This window comes from Mytilus edulis, chromosome 13 (genome assembly GCF_963676685.1).
Source record: "Mytilus edulis chromosome 13, xbMytEdul2.2, whole genome shotgun sequence".
NCBI lineage: Eukaryota > Metazoa > Mollusca > Bivalvia > Mytilida > Mytilidae > Mytilus > Mytilus edulis.
The window spans coordinates 53,076,327-53,098,818 of NC_092356.1; the positions used below are offsets into that span (position 1 = coordinate 53,076,327).

Genomic DNA, 22,492 nt, shown 5'->3' on the forward strand with positions numbered 1-22,492 from the left:
TTGCACTTCGACTTATGCGATAATCGGTATGACACGGTCATATGCAAAAGCATTTTACTTCTTGCATGCAAGTTTCGTCTTCTATGAGATTTTTTTCTAAAGATGGATCTTAATCTGCAGTTAAATATATACCCGTCTAAAACAAAAGCTTTCATTGAATACAGATTTATATCTACATAACAGTACTAACAGTATACACAAACATTAAAATAATAATTCAATGTCCTTTATAGATCAAGAAGACGTCATATACCACTTTGTATAGTCCTATATATTTTCCTTCATCTTCTTACAGAGAAATGTTAGCTTTATGCGAAATAAATTCCACGCTGTTAACATGAATACACTTGTTAAATTCCGTTTTGCGTCAAGGCTAGTCTACTCTCAATCAATTATCATTTTATCTGTCTTTTACAATTTCACTCTTTTGTACTTTCCCCATCAATACTTTCATTAATACATGTATAAAGTAACATCGTACAACTATTTAAGTTGATTTCTTGACACTTTGTTTATATGCTGTCATTATAAGGTCGCATATCTCTGGAATTCCAATCATATTTTTAGCCTGAGTAAATAAAGTTGGACCACTTTGTCTCATTATAGCTGCATCCCTTTCCATTACCTAAAATATCCGTCAAAAAAATTATATCAACGACATGTAATATATATTGAGTACACTACAACACTTCTTCTATGATTGCATCGTGCATTCACCGTACATTGATCGTGCGTGTTTCATGCATGTGATCAGTTTAAATTTTAGAAGGTCTGTAAATCCTTTATAAATAGAGATCATGGCACGTTGTTTTGATATATCTTATTAATGACTAAAGGAAAATATAAGAATATTTTTTGTTTACCATTGTTAATAGCAATTGAATTTCCATAGAGCCAGCCTGTCTTAAAAGTATTGTTCAGTTGCTAAAAAGCAGGACAAAAAAAGGGTAAAAAGATGACATATGAATTTGAAATAATTTTAGAACGCATCTATGTAGAGTTTATATTTTAATCAAGCCATGTGAAGAACCAACACAGATCCAATATATTACCAAGTATGACAATTTTCCGTGTCAATACTGACCCTATTAATAAACTTAAAGTGTAATTGTAAATTTTAAGAATTTCTTTTTTATACTTACTTTTAGATCAGCTCCCACGGCTTTTGCGAGATCTGTTTTATTTACCACTAACAAGCCACTCTGTGTAATGCCTGGTCCACCTTTTCTATGAATCGTGTCACCCCCTGCTACATCGATTATATAAATAAAATAATCCGCTAATTCTCGTCTAAAATTCGCTGCCAGATTATCACCCCCTGATTCTATTATAACTACTTCCGGGTCAAACTTTCTCGTGAGATCTCGGACTTCCGCCATATTTAAAGAATAGTCCTATATATACTAAGGTTTCTCGTTTATGGGACGTTTGCAAATGAAGAAAACACAATCCTAGTGCATGTTCAATTCAAACTAAAAAAAGTATGCAAATTCATTCACATATATATTTACTGATGTGCACTGCCTTTTTCGCATGTGTCAATTATTGTTTGTATAGTTGAATGGACTGTTTGTCTTTCTATATCTTTATCAGGGTTTTTACTGGGTTTTTACTAGGTTTTTAAATCAATGTTTTTGATTGCCCTTAAGTGCCGTCCTCTACTTTTTTTCATTTGAATGTTTGATTTTACATTTTCTTCCTGTTTAATTATTATTCATTAGCATTTTTATTCTGTTTTATTTTCTTTATGGGCATGATTAAAGAGACATCGATTTTCGAAAACACGAATTCGATACAATACAATTGACACCGTTCATGTTATTGAAGTTCTTGTTTAGTTCTTATGCAAAATGATAATCTTTCAATAATCTCATTATTGATTGATTGAATGATTGATTCTCTTTATTTCCTCCATTATACTGAAGATTTACAACTTTTAAACACAATTATACTAATTACAAGAAATGAACAACATATAAATACAAACTACCATCAAAGCACACACACACACACAAAAAGGAGCAAAAACAACCAACAAAAAACCAACAAAAAACCAACATTTTACATATATATGTATGATATATCTACATGCTACATTTGTTTGATGCAAATATTTTAAGGTCCAAAATTAAACTTATGCTCAGAAGATTCGCCTTTAAATTTTCCGTACAGATGAAATATATGATCTGCCAAGCAACACATCATGTTTCTCCAGTTGTCAGAGTTTATAGAATGCATAAAATCTGTAATGCCACCGAGTAAAGCTACAATTGTATCGTTATCATCTTGCTGAATAAAGCGTACAGATTCCTGGACTGGTAAAAAGTAAAATCACAAAAATACTGAACTTAAAGGAAAATCAATTCGGAAAGTTCATAATCACATGGCAAAATCAAATAACAAAACGCATCAAAAACGAATGGACAAAAACTGTCATATTCCTGACTTGGTACAGGCATTTTCACATGTAGAAAACGGTGGATTAAACCTGGTTTTATAGCGCTAACCCTCTCACTTTGATGACAGTCTCATCAAATTCTGTTAAACATTTACAATTACGTAAAACATGTTATTTCTTACATTCAAAAGTTTTTCACAGTATAAAACTAAGCGTTGAACAACATCTGTGGAATAACATCCGCATAAAGAGCACTGGCCATCTTTATTGCTATTGAGCCAGTTTTACCATGACTAATAATTCATTTTTCAAATGCGGATAGATAACGGCAAGACGTAAAAGTCTGTGAATAGATAGTCTGTTTTGAATTTCATAGTAACGACAAAATTCTGGTCGACTCTGTATAGATGATTTCCAATTATGCATGCTAAATACATATAATGTAATCCATTCCAACTCATATGTAGTGTGTGGTCTATACAAAATCTAATCCTTTGATAATGTGATGAGATTTCTTTTAAAAATTCTTAGCCACTATGCAACATTTATTTTTTGTGGGAAAAATTTTCAGAGCTTAAACAAAGAAGTAACGATATCATAATGTGTACAATTGTACGACTCCGTTGGCTTTGCTTGATATAAATTAAAAAGATCTAATCATCGAAAATGCAATCATATATATAGTAAAAAGCAAAGACAAATCCAGCAAGACAATAAATAATTATAAAGCATTAATCTATAGTGTGCACTAATCAAACACACTTAAAACACAGAAACAGGTTTTAAGGTGTCAGACCACCAATTAAAAATCCCTATCTGTTCAACCAAATTTTGCAATTTTCACAGCTTTCTAAATATTTTACCTTAAGTTTAACTTCAAGGAAACCAGGTATATCCTGAATTGTACATGTATCACCTTCCTACATGCCAATTTTCAACCAATGTTTAAAGTCTTGTAACAAATTTCTGATTTTGAAAAGACAGGTACTACCAAAATAACTCCCGGTTTTCTGGAAATCTTAAATTAGTGTACTATGTAGCGCATTAATCCTGAATTTTTTAATGCAAACTCATAGACAAGTGAATTTTGGCTCAAAATGGTCTAAATATATTTCCCTTTCACCAAAAGTTTCATTTCTGCAAATTTGTTGGTGAGTTTAAGTAAACAATGACATCAAAAGCATTATTTTGTGTCAAAGTAGGACTACTTTTACATACGTTCTAAATTGGAGGGAGTAATTGGTGGTCTGACACCTAAAGAGCCAAAAAAGTTGCTCAGAAATCTTTGCTTTGCTTTATTCTTAATCCTTAGTCAATTTGAAGTCAGAAACATCCTATCTGAGCATAATGTGACTGATATTACAAATTTCACAGCTCAATTTAAACTGACTGTAATGTATGACTTTGATAGAAAATACTTGAAAATTTCATTTTGGACTACAGGAACATAAACTTTCAATATCAAGATCAGTTTTGTTGATTTTTTTCTTGTTTGTTCTACTTCTTAAAAGACTTTCCACAATTGTTACAATGGAATAAGTAAAAAATTCAAGGTATTGAAGAGTCAAGGAATATTGACCCCCCTTTTTTACACCTGGTGTAAGTAATGGGACTATTAAATGATCAAAAGTGCAGTCATGGTCATTTAAATGTTTTTATTTTCTATCAGTTAATACAACTTAAGGCATAAAACTTTCATTTGAGATAATAAATGGGATTTTTGTGAGTTTTTGCAATGTTTACATCAGGCTATGTTATCTGCCAAATACATGCTATGACGCAATGATATAAGGGATAAAAATCAAATAATTTCATTAAATCTTGATGACAAGAACTTTTTTTGGTGGTAAAATAACCATGTTTTAATGTTAATACCACAGAAACATATTGCTGGGCATTTATAACAATTTGGGACATTTTTTTTTTATGTGAAAGCATATTGTCAGGGTGGGAAAAGCTAAAAATAGCACAAATTCAGGTCTAAGGCTCTAAATTTGCAATATGTGACTTTTTGCCCCCCCCAAAAGATTGAAATGTGACTACTATCACTTCATATGATCAGTTAAGTAAAAAAAATCAATTGTTTTCTGAATTTGGGGTTTCACCGCATTTCCCTTTAAAGGTGTCAGACCACCAATTAAAAATCCCTATCTGTTCAACCAAATTTTGCAATTTTCACAGCTTTCTAAATATTTTACCTTAAGTTTAACTTCAAGGAAACCAGGTATATCCTGAATTGTACATGTATCACCTTCCTACATGCCAATTTTCAACCAATGTTTAAAGTCTTGTAACAAATTTCTGATTTTGAAAAGACAGGTACTACCAAAATAACTCCCGGTTTTCTGGAAATCTTAAATTAGTGTACTATGTAGCGCATTAATCCTGAATTTTTAATGCAAACTCATAGACAAGTGAATTTTGGCTCAAAATGGTCTAAATATATTTCCCTTTCACCAAAAGTTTCATTTCTGCAAATTTGTTGGTTAGTTTAAGTAAACAATGACATCAAAAGCACTATTTTGTGTCAAAGTAGGACTACTTTTACATACGTTCTAAATTGGAGGGAGTAATTGGTGGTCTGACACCTAAAGATCTGAGGATTTTAACATTTGCAACAGTAAGAATACATCTAGTGAATACTGAAATAAACAATTAAACTATTTTGTACAAACATTTCGCTATCTCTTAAGATGTAATAAGCATAATAAAAAGGACAAATGTCAAGCTAACAAATTATTAAAAATCCCTCAGCATGTTTCGAATAACCCGTATACAAAGTAAAAAGCAAACTGTTCATGTAGACATAAAGATTACAATGATCACAGACTTAGTACAATCAAGAAATTAAAGTTTACAATACATTGAAAACTATTCAAACAACAATGTAAGGAATAAAAGAAACTTGTGATAAAAGAATACAAAACGTCTAAATTGCTTTAAAATGTTTGCGATGATGTCCTACGGTCTTTTTTTGATATAATTTTTAATAGTAAAACTATCATAAATGTGACAATTTTATTTCAATTTTGAATTTTTTTAACAAGGTCACAATTATTTCCACTTGTCTTGTGTGTCTTTTGTTTCCGTAATTCCCCGGATGTGTGTTCCTGTTCCGTGTGATTGTCATCTTTGACTGGAACCATCTGCAACTCATTTGTGTCTTCTTTCTCATCTCCACCTTTTTCTTCGTCGCTTGATTTTCTTTCCTCTGACTTTTCATCGCTGCTAGTTTCCTTCTTATTTTTATGCCCCACCTACGATAGTAGAGGGGCATTATGTTTTCTGGTCTGTGCCTATGTTCGTCCGTTCGTTCGTCCTACTTCAGGTTAAAGTTTTTGGTCAAGTTAGTTTTTGATGAAGTTGAAGTCCAATCCACTTGAAACTAAGTACACATGCTCCCCATGATATGATCGTTCTAATTTTAATGCCAAATTATAGTTTTGACCCCAATTTGATGGTCCACTAAACATAGAAAATGAAAGTGCGAAGTTCAGGTTAAAGTTTTTGGTCAAGGTAGATTTTGATGAAGTTAAAGTCACATCTACTTAAAAATTAGTACACATGTTCCCTATGATATGATATTTCTAATTTTAATTCCAAATTAAAGTTTTGACCCCAATGTCACGGTCCGCTGAACATGGAAAATTATAGCGCGAGTAGGGCATCCGTGTACTATGGACACATTCTTGTTCTTCATGTTTTCTTTCCTTTTATCAACTTCTTCCTCAGTTTTCATACCCCACCTACGATAGTAAAGGGGCATTATGTTTTCTGGTCTGTGCCCCTGTTCGTCCGTCCGTTCGTTCGTCCGTGCGTCCGTTCGTCCCACTTCAGGTTAAAGTTTTTGGTTAAAGTAGTTTTTGTTGAAGTGGAAGTCCAATCTACTTGAAACTTAGTACACAGTTCCCCATGATATGATCGTTCTAACTTTAATGCCAAATTATAGTTTTGACCCAAATGTCATGGTCCACTGAACATAGAAAATGAAAGTGCAAAGTTCAGGTTAAAGTTTTTGGTCAAGGAAGTTTTTGATGAAGTTAAAGTCACATCTACTTAAAAATTAGTACACATGTTCCCTATGATATGATATTTCTAATTTTAATTCCAAATTAAAGTTTTGACCCCAATTTCACGGTCCACTGAACATAGAAAATTATAGTGCGAGTGGGGCATCCGTGTACTATGGACACATTATTGCTTTGGCTATTTAAGCATCATGCTTCAAACCTTTTAAGATGTACTCAAAGTCTGTAGAATATTTGTACTTTGATCCGGTTGTAAACGATAACTTTTCCACTGCAATTTTTCGCAATAATCATAAATTCTTTCTAGAGTCCAGATATAATATTTAGGATCACATTGGTAAGTTGTGGCACCACCTTTCTGCAACGCACGGAAAACAACAGTCGCGCAATTTCGTCCAAATAGACCATACGATAGCACGCGATTCTCGTACCACCATTCTTTAATTTCATCCTCTTCAAGAAAGTCAGAATGGAAAGTAATTCTACGGTCAGCCTCTCGTCCCATTATTTTGGCATCTTGTGAATATGTGTTCGTGAACGTCTTGTTATCAGTGAAAGGTAGAAGCTGTTATTAAAGATAAATGGTTTACACGTAATGATTTTAGCGGGTGATTGTTATTGGGTTTTTTTTCGTTCTATATTTTGGTAACTGTTGCTGACAGTTTGTGTTTGTTCACTTTGTGTTAGTTGTTTTACGTTTAAAACTGACCTGTTTTACTTCCTTCAGCCCCTTTTGATTATAATTATCAGTTGGTTCAATTATTATATTGGTACACTTCATGTATGGGAGACCACTCGCAAACATATTTAACCATAAAACTTGCGTTTTGTGGCTGTTCGGGGTCCTTGGAAACTATTTCATTGGCAAACATACTAAATCTTTTGTTTGTATAATGTAATTACTATTTAGACTTTTTTTTGGTGAAACGTTATATGTTGTAATATCGGTGACTAATCATTTAGTATGGACTACATTTTTTAAACTTACATGGATTGACAATTTAGTAGCAAATAATATCAATAAAAATAAAAAAATATCACCGATAACATTGATACCATTACATTTAAATTAAATATCAAAATGTGTGCTTCTTATCAACACAAATAATTCTGTAATAATTATGTTGTTAGAATTATTATAATACGCAAGAAAACTATTTACCCAAGATATTATATAATCAAAGAACAGGATGAAGATATTACTCTTGAGATAGGTCATTCCTACAGCTAGTAGAAGTTTCGAGTATGGCGACTTATGCTACACAAAACACTGGTCACACTATTCATTTAATTATTCTGGTTCTGAAAAAAAAATGAAAAGATTATGATTATTAAAAAATGTATATTGGCGTAAGACACTGAAAAAATATTTTTTTTTATAAATAATCAACCTAATCTTATTGAATGAAAAATCTTATATCTTTTACATTTGGATAATTTTTTTTTAGGATGCTGAAATAAACAGCAAATAATGCAGAACTACATGAAGTACTACATGAGATCCATGAATTAAGGACACTATCTGACTTTACTATGTAAAATGGTTTAAATTTCAAATTTAAACGGTGTCTAAACATAACCGTTCAAGCATGAAATAATGATTTAATGATGTACAAGAACACACGGTGTCTAAATAGAGTCATTTGATATGAATTAAGGTGTTTAAATGGACAATTGCTTATCGAACACAAATTCGCCGTACTGTTAAATGTCAGAGGCAATGACCATAACAAATCAAAACTATAAAAGACTGAAATTAATGGACTGTTACGCCTTTACAGCATAAAAAGATGTGAAATCAAGTTATGGTACTTGATTAACGAATATCCTTGTGGTTGTTTTACAGAACATATCACACACGACTACGTAAAAGATGGTCATTTGTATAACGTGTGTGAAAATTAAAACACAATATGGCTAGCGAAGCAATAACACCTCAACATAGAGAACATGATTTGAATACTACATTTAGAAGGTATATGGATAGTTTATGTCAGAAAATGCAACTGACCAAGATAATTCAAAGTTAAAGAACATAAATAGACAGATCAAAGGTTACGAATACTCAAATCATCAATACAAAATAAGAAAAAAGAGGGAACTATTAGTCAATCTTCTTAAGGTCGAATATATCATTCAACAGTTAAAAGTCGTTTTGATTACATATTGGCAATCGGAGATGTTGCAGTATCTGATGATGAGAACAGATGAAATGGAAGTTATTCGAGAATTTGTTCCTGAATTTGATCAGGCATACATATGTGCAAAATCAAACCCATGTGAACGTGAAAGTCTTGCTTATAAAGAATGTTATCCATTTGAAGTGCAGGAAGAAAAAAGGAACATGGGAGAAATAAGGAAATCATTCCAAATCAAATCTAAGAAGAATATGATTTTGATAAATACTAAAACTAATTACAAACAATACACACATATTACAATAGTGTAACACATATGTACATTCAAATAAAGAAGTAAACATATGAGCGTGTTGTTTTATATTGTATCTTAAATTTGAAGAAAATAGAAAAACCCAGTGCTTCTAAAATTCTAAAAAAGCGATGAGTATACATATGGTGGCTGATAATCCAACGTAACTGACCTCGACCGATAACTTACGGTCTTTCCTCTTCTCGGGCTTCCTGACTATGTCTTCCGTTGTATGCCCTTACTAGTAAAATATGTCCCCAACGAATGCGGATAAATTACAGTATGTACGTTTCATGTACGAAACACTCGCCGAAACGTTGAAATTTTTTAACACAAAGAAATATTGATGACCAGATACAACTTACTCAATTAAGGACGAACACTGTAGAAAAACACAGACAAGTCCGAGCTACATTATAGGAAATATGTTTACTAAGACAATTTTTAAAAATTATGACAACAAATGTAAAGTAACACATCAAATCTGTATGAAGCATACGTGATGCAAGTGCAAGTGTCAAAGTACTAGACCACTTTGCTGATGGTGCCATTTTGAGACTTATTATCCACAAGCATTGGTAGTTCTAGAAAAACTAATCCAATTGCTTTCCCGTAACGTTACCAGTTCCAGTTAGGAGATTGCACCTTTAAGACTACCATAATATAGATCTACTGTTCCTGTCTTATATGATAAAAAAAATAGTAAAGACAAAAGCCTAGGTTCATATCAGAAAAAATGACTTTATACAACGTTCATAATTGCATTTGATTTACCGTAAAAAAAAACAGTGAGAAAATGGGTCCCATGTAACTTAACGAATTTGTAATATTAAAATATTTTCATATTTTGTTATGACTACGAAAAAACAATTAGGGGATAGTCCCCATGATAAAAATGACAAAGGGATTTTGAAATAAATTTTCCATTTCGTATTAAAAAAACGCTAAAAAATATCCAAAGAGAGTACCAAAAAGTGATAAAAAAAATATATAGCAACATTGTTTTGAATTAACATTCTTTGTTCTAATTCAAACTAGTATATGTTGTGTTCCAAAGAAACAAACACAAATACTTTTTTATATACAAAATCGTAAATTAGATTAAGAACATTATGTTAGAGATTACATCTAATAATATTAAAAATACATACCATGTCTATCAACAAGTTCAAAATGATGGCCGTAGAAATATTTATATCTAGCAACACAAAGATAACACTTGATGAAAATTAACTTCGAAAAACATTTATTAGAATAACACACATCTCACAAAAAATATTTAAATCGATAGTTTTTATTCATTACAACCGACTTACGAAAAACGCATGCTCTATTATTTCGTAAAGGAGATTGCTCTTATAAGACTATAGTAATCTTAAACAGCTTACCTGTCTTGATATAAAAAAGTAAAGACAAAAGCCCAGGTTTCAATTCAGAAAAAAAATGTACTAAAAATCGTCATACTTGCATGTGATTTAGTGCAAGAAAAAGGTGAGAAAATGGGGCCTATCTGTTTTGCTTGACCAACTGGTCATTTGAAAATGTGTTGCTGTGAATACGAAAAAGTTAAGGGGGGCAGTGGAAATGACAAAGCGATTTTGTAATAAAGTTTCTTTTTTGTATAAAAAAGCGCCTAAACATCGAAAGACATATGTGTTTGATATAAGGTATGAGTTACATACTACTGTTGCCTTTATTTACATACACTACAAAAGTCAAAAAGTCTGAAAAACCAGTTTTTGTCTTGATTTGCATGAACTTTTACTCGACATTCTCCAAAAGAATGACTAGTGTCTCAATTTTTCTTGACAAATTCTTGACATTTAAATACTGTCTTGAAATTTCTCGACATATTCTCGACATTCTTATTTTTTCTCAATATGGCTTGACATATTCTGAACATTTTGAATTGTGTCTTAAATTTACTTGACAGTTCTGAGTTTTAAAAATCATGACCAATATTCATGATATAACTTTAATCTTTATTTCTCTTTACATAATATACTGCTGTTTTAAATATCATTACTTACAAAAAATATGAAAGTTAGGCATGTAAAATAATTAAAAATTTGGGTATCTAAATATTGTTTCCAAATGCAAATATGGCTATGAACTCTAATGTATAAAAATATTTTAAATGTGAGTGTGTTGAAATAAAACAATTTAAATGTGGGTTTTAAAAAAAATTCAAATTTAGATTATTAAATCTTATTAATTAAATAATTAAAACCAATCATACTGTATACATATTTCATTCTACATTCGTAATATTCAATTTTGATATGGTAAATAATTATTGTACACAAATTTAGTTTATATAAATAGCAAATTATGATGATATACAAAGCATTCTTTTAACAGAAAAACAATTTGTGTAATGTCATCTGTTAGAATATATATCAAGTATTACACAAGGACAGGATGTTACCATAAAATTAAGATATTCCACACCCAAAATACACGCAACTGTCAACTAGAAATTACTGATTTACCTGTAAGCAGCCCTACAACTTTATTTAAACATATTTGTTTGATATAAGGTATGAGTTACATAGAGTTACATAGAGACACCAGAGTACTCACAAGCGATAAAAGAATATAAAGCTTTTTGAGTTGACAATCTTAAATATAATTAAAACTATATGTTATTGTTCCAACGAAACAGAAGCTTTGCTGTTTCATATACAGAATTGCAATTTAAATGAAGTACATTATGTTTGAGAGTAAAAATGATAATAATGACACCATATCTATCAACAAGTTCATGGTGGTTGTAGCAGAAATATTCATATTTCTCATTACAAAGATAACAAACTTTGAAATAAAAATATAAATAATACACAAACATCTTACAGAAAATTCGAAAAAGTAAAAACAAAGGTGCAGAGGAGTGTGGTTTTGTGTTGTTTTTATGATACAAAAAGTTGGTTGAGTGGGGTGTAAGATAATGCTTTTGTAATGTTTACTAATTAGAAAAGTAAATTTTCTTTGTGATATAAAAATTGATATTTTTGTACTTTGGAACAGTAATTTTATCGAAAACTTGAACGCTTTCTTTTTTTTCTTTCTTTTTTTCTGTTGCCTGATAATGCTAAAAAACAATCGTTCCACTGGAATAACGGGACAACTGTATCAATTGTTTTTGAATATGTTTAGGGTTTCGTTATTTTGTTTTTTCTCATTTGATTTGTTTCTGTTCATATTTCTTATTTCTTTTTATTTTAATTTCATGTTTTTTCGTTTTCGTTTGAGATTTTATAGTTTTTATTTTTTATTTGTGACTACGAAATTTCAGAGGGGCAGTGAGAATGAAATGGATTTTGTAATAAATTCTTTTTTTTGCATAAAAAAGCGAAACATTATCAAAAGACATATGTGTTTGATGTTAGGTAAGAGTACCAGAGTACCCAAAAGGGATAAAAAAAAAGTATATAGCAACACTCTTTTTTAAGTTGACAATCTAAAATATAATAAAAACTATACGATGTTGTTCCAACGAAACAGTTTAGCTTTTGTAAATACAGAATCGCAATTTAAACAAGGACATTATATTTGAGAGTAAAATTTATAATAATTACAATACACGCAATAGCTATCAACAACGTCATGGTGATGGTCGCAGAAATATTTATATTTATCATTACAAAGATAACACTTGGTGATGTAAAATAATAACAACATCTTACAAAAATATTGAGCCCAGAAAATTCGAAGGTGTAAAAAACAAAGGTACAGAGGAGTGACGCTTAGTGTTGTTTTTATGATAACAAGAGTTGGAGTAGGGTGAAAGATAATGTTTGTTAATTTCTTCTGTGATATTAAAATTAATGTTTTTATTCTCTGGAATAGTAATTCTATCAAAAACGTGCAAGCTTTCTTTCTTTTTCCCATTAATTCTGTTACTTGATAATGATAAAAAGCAAACGTTCAGTTGGCATATAAAGACATCTGTAACAATTGTGTTTGATTTTTTAGTGTTTCGGTATTTTGTATTTTTCCTCATTTGGTTTGTTTCTGTTCTTATTTCTTATTTCTTTTATTTTAATTTCATGTTTTTTTTGTTTTCATTTGAGTTTTTATAGTTCTTATTTTTTATGTTTCGCTCTTGTTTAAAAAAAATAAAAGAATAATTGACATATCGTAAAGTTTTGTGTCTGTTGTTACAGTCACCAAAAAGGCCAGAACAATTTTGTTATAAAGTTTTCTAATGTTGTTTTCCAAAGAAAAAAAAACTTTCTTACATACAAAATCGCAATATAAATGAAGAACTTTCTGTTTGAGAGTACGTCTTATAATTTAATAATACATGTACACACCATGTCTCTCAACGAGTTCATGATGATTGCCATAAAAATATGTATATCAAGCAACACAAAGATAATACTTGAGGGAAATCAACTTCGACAAAAAATATAAAATAAATAACACACATCTCACAAAAATAATTCGAATCGAGATTATTTATTCATTACAATCGAATTATGAAACACACAATGCTCTTAGATTTAGTAAAGGATATTACACTTATAAGACTTATCGACCGCCACCGCCGCCACAAAGGTAAGGGTCCATGTGTTAAACTTATGGAAGGGTCCAAATTGGCGGCGGCGGCGGTCGATAGGTATAAACGCACCACGTTGGGCATCCATATATTTGTTGATGTTTTGTGCTTTTCTATGTCAAAAGGAAATGTCATTAATGTCTCTTCAGTGGTGCGCGAGACCGAAATTTGATATGACAATCTCGTCAAACAAAAAAGGATGGGTTAATTGTAACACTTTTTCTTGCACTAAATTACATGCAAGTATAAAGGTTTTTTTAATAGTACATTTTGTTCTGATACAAATCCTGGTCATTGTGGTTTTTTTTTTTTTTTTACTATTTTGTTTATTAAAGAAGACAGACATAATAGGTAGAGATGATGATAGTCTGAATATGCAAGCTCTTATACTTCAATGGTAACGTTTCACGTGGCAAAAAATGGTTAGTTTTTACTACCATAACCAATATTTGTGGAAAATTAGTCTCAAAATGGTATCATCAATATAATGGACCAATACTTTGACACACTGGCGTTACGTATAATTCTTTTGAGATTTGATTTGTTTGCTACAATTGGCTGTCATAACATTTAAAATTGTCTTAGAACAAATATTTCTATACTGAAGCTCGATTTTGTTTGAATTTGTCTAAAGTGTTTTGTCCATAATTAAGTTGTCTCTGGTTATCAATGTGTCTTTGTTTTATTGATTTTTTAACGTTTCGATGAGTCTTTCATATATGAAATGTACATGCTGTAATGCATCAACATTTGTTGCGCAAATATTTTATCATGAAGGGAAGTCTGCGAAAGCGTTAGTCAGGAAAAAGTGAAATCATTGGACAGACAAGAATGGCACAAAAACGACAAACGATAAACACTCAATACTAAAAAATACAAACAAGAAAGACGAACCCTATAGACACAGGATGCGAATGTTAGTTCTTAATTGAGGACAGCAGTGTATGATAATCAGATATATGCATACTCAGCTTTTTTTAGCTCTTTAGTCTTGATCAGCATGGGGTACTATACGGTTAATTTCAATTAGTATCCCGAGCCTATTGTATATGACATTGAAATTAACGCGCCATGTATATCAATCATAATCATAAGTATTAATATATACAAAATCCTGAATATCATTCATATTTGCTAGATCGCCTAGACCATAATAGATAACTAACACCACATATTGCCCATTTTTGATAATTTACGATAACACATCTGAACTGAGTGTTCTGATATAGGAGAATTAGGCCAGTAAAAATGCATTTGGAAGAATCAGTGCTTACTTAGTTTAAAATATCTATTTATAATGAATTTGAAAACAAGTTATTGCAACTTATATTAATTCCTCTCCACTTTGCGGGTGCTAGTCCTTCAGGCATTACCCTGATTTTTTTTTTCGAAATCTACAAGGGTGTCTTTAATGTGCAAGAGATATTGCTATCTCTCTCTCTTAATACGGGTCAGCAATTTATGATCCCTTTCCGACGGACTAGCATAGTTCATCAAGACTATACTCGCAAATGGTGTCGAGGGAGCTCCGAAAATTCAGTCCATGAAATTTTCTCCCTGGAACGAGGGTCGAACCAGGAACCTTTGTGTTAGTAGTCCCATGCTCTAACCACTACATCACGGCTCTGTGCTTACTTAACAAACTTCTACGTATGCAATCAAGATAGAAGGTGAAATGCTTTGATATGCATTTTAATTCACATTTATAGGCATTGTTTCAAATTCTAAAAAGAATCATAGTGACGAACATTCGTAAACATACATTTAAAGGGTCGCAACAAATCTATGTTCTTGAAAATACCAACTAAAACGAAATCGAATACATTTAATTTTTGAAAGGAGAACGAATGTTCAACGGATTAAGATAACTATATATCAAATTTGTTCATGACTTTTTGAACAACAATTCTTGTGAATGTAACAACAGATACAAAATATATCGGTTTATCATTTATTCCTTTAGTATTTCAATCAAGAGCGAAACATAAAAAAATAGAACTATAAAACTCAAATGAAAACACAAAAAAACATGAAATACAATTGTTAAATTTGTCCTGTTATGCCAGCGGAACTTATGTTTTTAGCATTATCAACAATAGAAAAATATATAAAAAAAGAAACTTTACTTTTCTAAAGAGTAAAAATTACATAAACATTATCTTGCATCCCACTCAACTTGCTCAATTTTTTCATCATGAAAACAACACAAATCCTCAATCCTCTGCACGGATTTATTAGGGTCAATATTTTTGTAAGATGTTTGGTATTATTTATATTTTTATTCAAAGTTGTTTTTGCCTGGAAAGTTGTCTTTGTAATGATAAATATAAATATTTTTGCGGCCAGCAACATGAACTTGTTGATAGGTTATAATAGGATATATGGTGTGTATTATTATAAATAGTTTTAGTTTTACTTCCAAACATAATGTTCTTCATATGAATTTGTATTCTGTATATTAAAAAGTCCAAAACGTTTGTTTCGTGTAGTTTTTATTATGTTTTAGATTGTCAACTCAAAAGGGTTTTACTATATATTTTTTATGGCGTTTAGGTAACCTAGTACTCTAAACCAACATCAAACCCATATGTATTTGGATGTTTGTGCGCTTTTTTATACAAGAAAGGGAAACTTTATTACAAAACCGCTTTGTAATTTTCACTGCCCGTTTGCGGTTTTTCGTAGTCACAACAACACATTTTCATAATTTAATATTACCAATTGGTCAAACAAAATAGATTGGACCCATTTTCATAATTTAATATGACCAATTGGTCAAGCAAAATAGATTGGATCCATTTTCGCACCCTTTTATTGCCCTAAATAACATGCACGTATAAAGTTTTTTTAAGTACATTGTTTTCTGAAATGAATCCTGGGCATTTTGTCTTTACTAATTTTTTATATCATAGAAGACAGGAACATCGGTTCCAGAGTACGGTAGTCTTATAAGTGTTATCTCCTTTACTAAATCTGAGAGCATTGTGTGTTTCATAATTCGATTGTAATGAATAAATAATCTCGATTCGAATTATTTTTGTGAGATGTGTGTTATTTATTTTATATTTTTTGTCGAAGTTGATTTCCCTCAAGTATTATCTTTGTGTTGCTTGATATACATATTTTTATGGCAATCATCATGAACTCGTTGAGAGACATGGTGTGTACATGTATTATTAAATTATAAGACGTACTCTCAAACAGAAAGTTCTTCATTTATATTTCGATTTTGTATGTAAGAAAGTTTTTTTTTCTTTGGAAAACAACATTAGAAAACTTTATAACGAAATTGTTCTGGCCTTTTTGGTGACTGTAATAACAGACACAAAACTTTACGATATGTCAATTATTCTTTTATTTTTTTTAAACAAGAGCGAAACATAAAAAATAAGAACTATAAAAACTCAAATGAAAACGAAAAAACATGAAATTAAAATAAAAAGAAATAAGAAATAAGAACAGAAACAAACCAAATGAGGAAAAATACAAAATACCGAAACCCTAAAAAATCAAACACAATTGTTACAGATGTCTTTATATGCCAACTGAACGTTTGCTTTTTATCATTATCAAGTAACAGAATAAATGGGAAAAAGAAAGAAAGCTTGCACGTTTTTGATAGAATTACTATTCCAGAGAATAAAACATTAATTTTAATATCACAGAAGAAATTAACAAACATTATCTTTCACCCTACTCCAACTCTTGTTATCATAAAAACAACACAAAGCGTCACTCCTCTGTACCTTTGTTTTTTACACTTTCGAATTTTCTGGGCTCAATATTTTTGTAAGATGTTGTTATTATTTTACATCCCTCAAGTGTTATCTTTGTAATGATAAATATAAATATTTCTGCGACCATCACCATGACGTTGTTGATAGATATGGCGTGTATTGTAATTATTATAAATTTTACTCTCAAATATAATGTCCTTGTTTAAATTGCGGTATTTACAAAAGCTCAAAAGCTAAACTTTTTGTTTCGTTGGAACAACATCATATAGTTTTTATTATATTTTAGATTGTCAACTTAAAAAAGAGTGTTGCTATATACTTTTTTTTTTATCCCTTTTGGGTACTCTGGTACTCTTACCTAACATCAAACACATATGTCTTTTGATAATGTTTCGCTTTTTTATGCAAAAAAAAAATTATTACAAAATCCATTTCATTCTCACTGCCCCTCTAAAATTTCGTAGTCACAAATAAAAAATAAAAACTATAAAAACTCAAACGAAAACGAAAAAACATGAAATTAAAATAAAAAGAAATAAGAAATATGAACAGAAACAAATCAAATGAGAAAAAACAAAATAACGAAACCCTAAAAAAATGCAAAAACAATTGATACAGTTGTCCCGTTATTCCAATGGAACGATTGTTTTTTAGCATTATCAGGCAACAGAAAAAAAGAAAGAAAAAAAAGAAAGCGTTCAAGTTATCGATAAAATTACTGTTCTAAAGTACAAAAATATCAATTTTTATATCACAAAGAAAATTTACTTTCTAATTAGTAAACATTACAAAAGCATTATCTTACACCCCAATCAACCAACTTTTGGTATCATAAACACAACACAAAGCCACACTCCTCTGCACCTTTGTTTTTACTTTTTCGAATTTTCTGTAAGATGTTTGTGTATTATTTATATTTTTATTCAAAGTTTGTTATCTTTGTAATGATAAATATGAATATTTCTGCTACCACCACCATGAACTTGTTGATAGATATGGTGTCATTATTATCATTTTTACTCTCAAACATAATGTACTTCATTTAAATTGCAATTCTGTATATGAAACAGCAAAGCTTCTGTTACGTTGGAACAACAACATATAGTTTTAATTATATTTAAGATTGTCAACTCAAATAGCATTATATTCTTTCATCGCTTGTGAGTACTCTGGTGTCTCTATTACTACAAAAGTCAAAAAGTCTGAAAAGACCAGTTTTTGTCTGAATTTGCATGAATTTTTACTCGACATTGTTAATTTGTCGGAATAATTTTTAAAAATTCTTGACATAGTATTAATTTGTCTAATAAGCTTCTTGACTTTTCTTGACAAGTGTCTTGACAGTATGAACATTGTCTTAAAATTTCTCGATACTGTTTCATCTGATAAGAGTCTGGATTAGTTCCGACCAATTCTTGACTGTCTAAAATTTGTCCCGAGATGTCTTGACATATTCTTGACATTCTTAATAATGTCTGAATATGTCTTGACATATTCTTGACGGTTCTAAATAATGTCTGAATATGTCTCGACACATTCTTGACAGTCTTAAATATGTCTTACACATATCCTCAGTGATTGATATAATCTTGCATCCAGTTCATGTTAAGTTATGGGCATAGAAAACTCTAGAGGAAAGAACCGAATACAAGATAATATCTTAACGTTTCAGAAACCAAAATGTGGACTACCATGCACAATGCAATGCAGAAGAGCTCACTAGATATAGTGCACAGTTGTTTTTCAGTTATAAAACTACTCTGGAGCTCATAAAATGAAGCATTATAATCAAAATTTTTGTCATCAGAGATATATAATCTTATTTTTACCATTGTAATGAAAAAGCAAACACAAACATGCCAATACACTTGCCCTAATTGACCTTTCCCTTGAAAATCGATAAAGCGAAGGTTTGTTTTGTCAACATGATCCCATGGTAATGCTCATGTTTTTCTAATGTTGTCTCGTGCTCATCAACCCAAAATGCATACATGTAATACCAATATTGAAATATAAATATAAAAACATATCCACATTTTGGTACTTATGGGTGGGAGAGGGGGGAACTTATCAAGAACCTCATCAACCCAAACAGGCAATATCTATTGCCTGACTAAACATAGCCCATAAACCAACCACCACTTGGATATTGAAAGAATGAGGATGTATCACATGTACTTCCGCCAAAGATGTCAACCAATGAGGTTATACACATATCCTCAGTGATTGATATAATCTTGCATCCAGTTCATGTTAAGTTATGGGCATAGAAAACTCTATAGTCCAACAGCATATTTGCAGGCCAATCTCAAAATACACCACTAGCAAGGCTTTCCCTTAAGGAATAGTATTCCCAATACTCAAAACAAATTCAACACTTTTATTAAATATTATTCCTTTTAAAATTACGTTAAAACACTTCTAAACATTTAAAGATGCATGTAAACAGTTCTTTATAAATCGTTCATAATTCAATAAATTCTCATGAATTTGACCACATACGGACTTTTAAAAGTTGAGTTAAGGCAATGAACTCGTATCAAAATGAACATTGTCATTATTCTAATAACATCTTCAGCATGTGGAAAGCTTGTAAGCAAAGGGACTTAACCTCCAAGTGTAAACTATGCTGGCTTGTCTCTTTCTTTACTGTTGTTGAATCAAACACACTCTTTACTTCATAATCAGGAACATTGACAATTGTATTTCCACTCGATTCTTCACATGTCTGCTGAAAATATATTAACCAATAACAAATTGTTTATTTGTACTAAAGACAGCATTAGTCACAATTTGAAAAGGAAAAATCCCTTTGCCTACAATCCACGTGGAAAACCACTAGGGAATCAGTGTCCCTCGAACTGTAGACAAAGAAATTTAAATTAAAAAATTTAACCATACATAAAATCTAAGTATACATTTGTACTAGTATACAAAATCATTCAACATTATATTTATTTATTAATTTAGATAAAACAAAACAAAACAAAAATATTGCAACCATTATTTAATCTCCCATGACAAAAAGATTTTTGTGACATATTTCAACACATCAATGTTATTAAATACACAATCAATAGAAAACATCATGAAATTACGGAAAAATTATTAGCATTACTTTTAAATAGGTTCATTTGAACATAAAGCTGCTTCCATCACAGATTTTTTTTATTTTTTTTTAGTACCGTGCCATATTGGCATCTTCTGCCTTTCTCAACACAGACATACATAATTTAGTGTAGTATCAATATTTTTCCCATTCATTATTTTCCTATTTTCAGAAATCAAAACATTACTTCAATTGTAATTTGTTCTCACCATATTCTGATTAGAAAAAATCCTTTCCTTTTAAAAAGGTTGTTCGAATTCATTGACATGAATCATCGTGCAATGTCATATTACTTCTCCTTTATTCGTCACCCTGTCAAAGCTGTAGGTAACACCATCTGAAAACAAAAACATTCTATTCAATTCTATGTACAATCAAACAGACCGCTGAACGCGGACCTCGACGAAGACACCTTATAATTCAATACACATCACTCCGATAAAAAACATGAATATCAAGTGACATGTCACACTAAATTATTTCACTTTCTCAATAATTCTATTCTTTTCTAACAAAGTCTTTATATAGCATTTCTATCAGTATGTACGATGTAAAAATAAATGAAAAGTCCACAACACAGTCAAAAGTAACAAAAGAAACTATTTACCCTTAGTATAAACAATTTATTATTCTCCTTTCAACTACAATTTTCCAAAATGGCCAGAGCCCCCACTTCCACATATATTTTATATAGCGATAGCACTTTGCCCTGCGTTTAACCGGCGCACGGCATAACAAATATCTGACCACCTGGGTTGATAATAACTACCTATTAAGGTCTAAATCCCAAAACATTTTTGCCACCAAGGTCAAACATTACCATCTAGTTCTATCAAGAAGCCGCCAAGGCAAATATAAATGACCACCAAGGTCTTGACGCCCCCAAGGCTAGTATTTTTAATTCATTGTTGCCATCAAGGCAAATGTAAAAAATCATAAAAATGACCACCTAGGTCTATTGCCACCAAGGCATATAAAAATGACCACCTAGGTCTATTGCCACCAAGGCATATATAAATGACCACCTAGGTCTTTTGCCACCAAGGCATATATAAATGACCACCAAGGTCTTAAAGCCACCAAGGCAAATGTAAGTAAAAGTTAAAGAATATAGTTACTTTGCCGACAACACGTGGAGCACGACCTTCCCACAGCTTGGATATTGAAAGAATGAGGATGTATCACATGTACTTCCGCCAAAGATATCAACCAATGAGGTTATGACACTATCTCAACAGTATAAATTTCGCCTGAAATGTGTACAGACGTATTCTCCACCGTTTATGACATTATATTGCTGTTATATACTCCTTTTTAATATGGCTAGATCTATATTGTGCGTGTCTGATAGAGATCCATTTCATAAGACCAATGATTTCTATAGAAATCATTGATGTGACCCATTTTGAATTCATTTTTTTTAATATCATTCCTGGAGTAAATAATAATTTTCTTTTAATCTTTGGAATGGTCATCTGATAAGTTGTAGGGCTGCTTACAGGTAAATCAGTAATTTCTATTTGACAGTTGCGTGTATTTTGGGTGTGGAATATCTTAATTTTATGGTAACATCCTGTCCATGTGTAATACTTGATATATATTCTAACAGATGACATTACACAAATTGTTCTTCTGTTAAAAGAATGTTTTGTATATCATCATAATTTGCCATTTATATAAACTTAATTTGTGTACAATAATTATTTACCATATTGAAATTGAATATTATGAATGTAGAATGAAATATGTATACAGTATGATTGGTTTTAATTATTTAATTAATAAGATTTAAGAATCTAAATTTGAAATATTTTAAAAACCCACATGTAAATTGTTTTATTTCAACGCACTCACATTTAAATTATTTTATACATTAGATTTCATAGCCATATTTGCATTGGGAAAAAATATTTAGATACCCAAATTTTTAATTATTTTACATGCCTAACTTTCATATTTTTTGTAAGTTATGATATTTAAAACAGCAGTATATTATGTAAAGAGAAATAAAGATTAAAGTTATATCATGAATATTGGTCATGATTTTTAAAACTCAGAACTGTCAAGTAAATTTAAGACACAATTCAAAATGTTCAGAATATGTCAAGCCATACTGAGAAAAAATAAGAATGTCGAGAATATGTCGAGAAATTTCAAGACAGTATTTAAATGTCAAGAATTTGTCAAGAAAAATTGAGACACAAGTCATAATTTTGGAGAATGTCGAGT

At 30.7% G+C, this 22,492-nt stretch overlaps 1 protein-coding gene and 1 long non-coding RNA gene across 2 annotated transcripts in view; both read right to left on the bottom strand.

The window, feature by feature from the left end:
- Nucleotides 1-151: 151 nt before the first annotated feature.
- LOC139500759 (urease accessory protein UreG-like) overlaps nucleotides 152-22,492 on the bottom strand; it is a 44,689-nt gene continuing 22,348 nt past the window's right edge. The window contains exon 3 of the mRNA XM_071289594.1: nucleotides 152-625. Coding sequence (XP_071145695.1) covers nucleotides 488-625 — 138 coding nt within the window. The 3' untranslated portion in view covers nucleotides 152-487. The remainder of the gene's footprint in view (nucleotides 626-22,492) is intronic.
- On the bottom strand, nucleotides 19,520-21,480 carry LOC139500760 (uncharacterized). Its single transcript, XR_011658356.1, has 2 exons — nucleotides 20,473-21,480; nucleotides 19,520-19,885 (listed from the first exon to the last, which is right to left on the bottom strand). It is a non-coding gene; the product is annotated as an uncharacterized lncRNA (long non-coding RNA).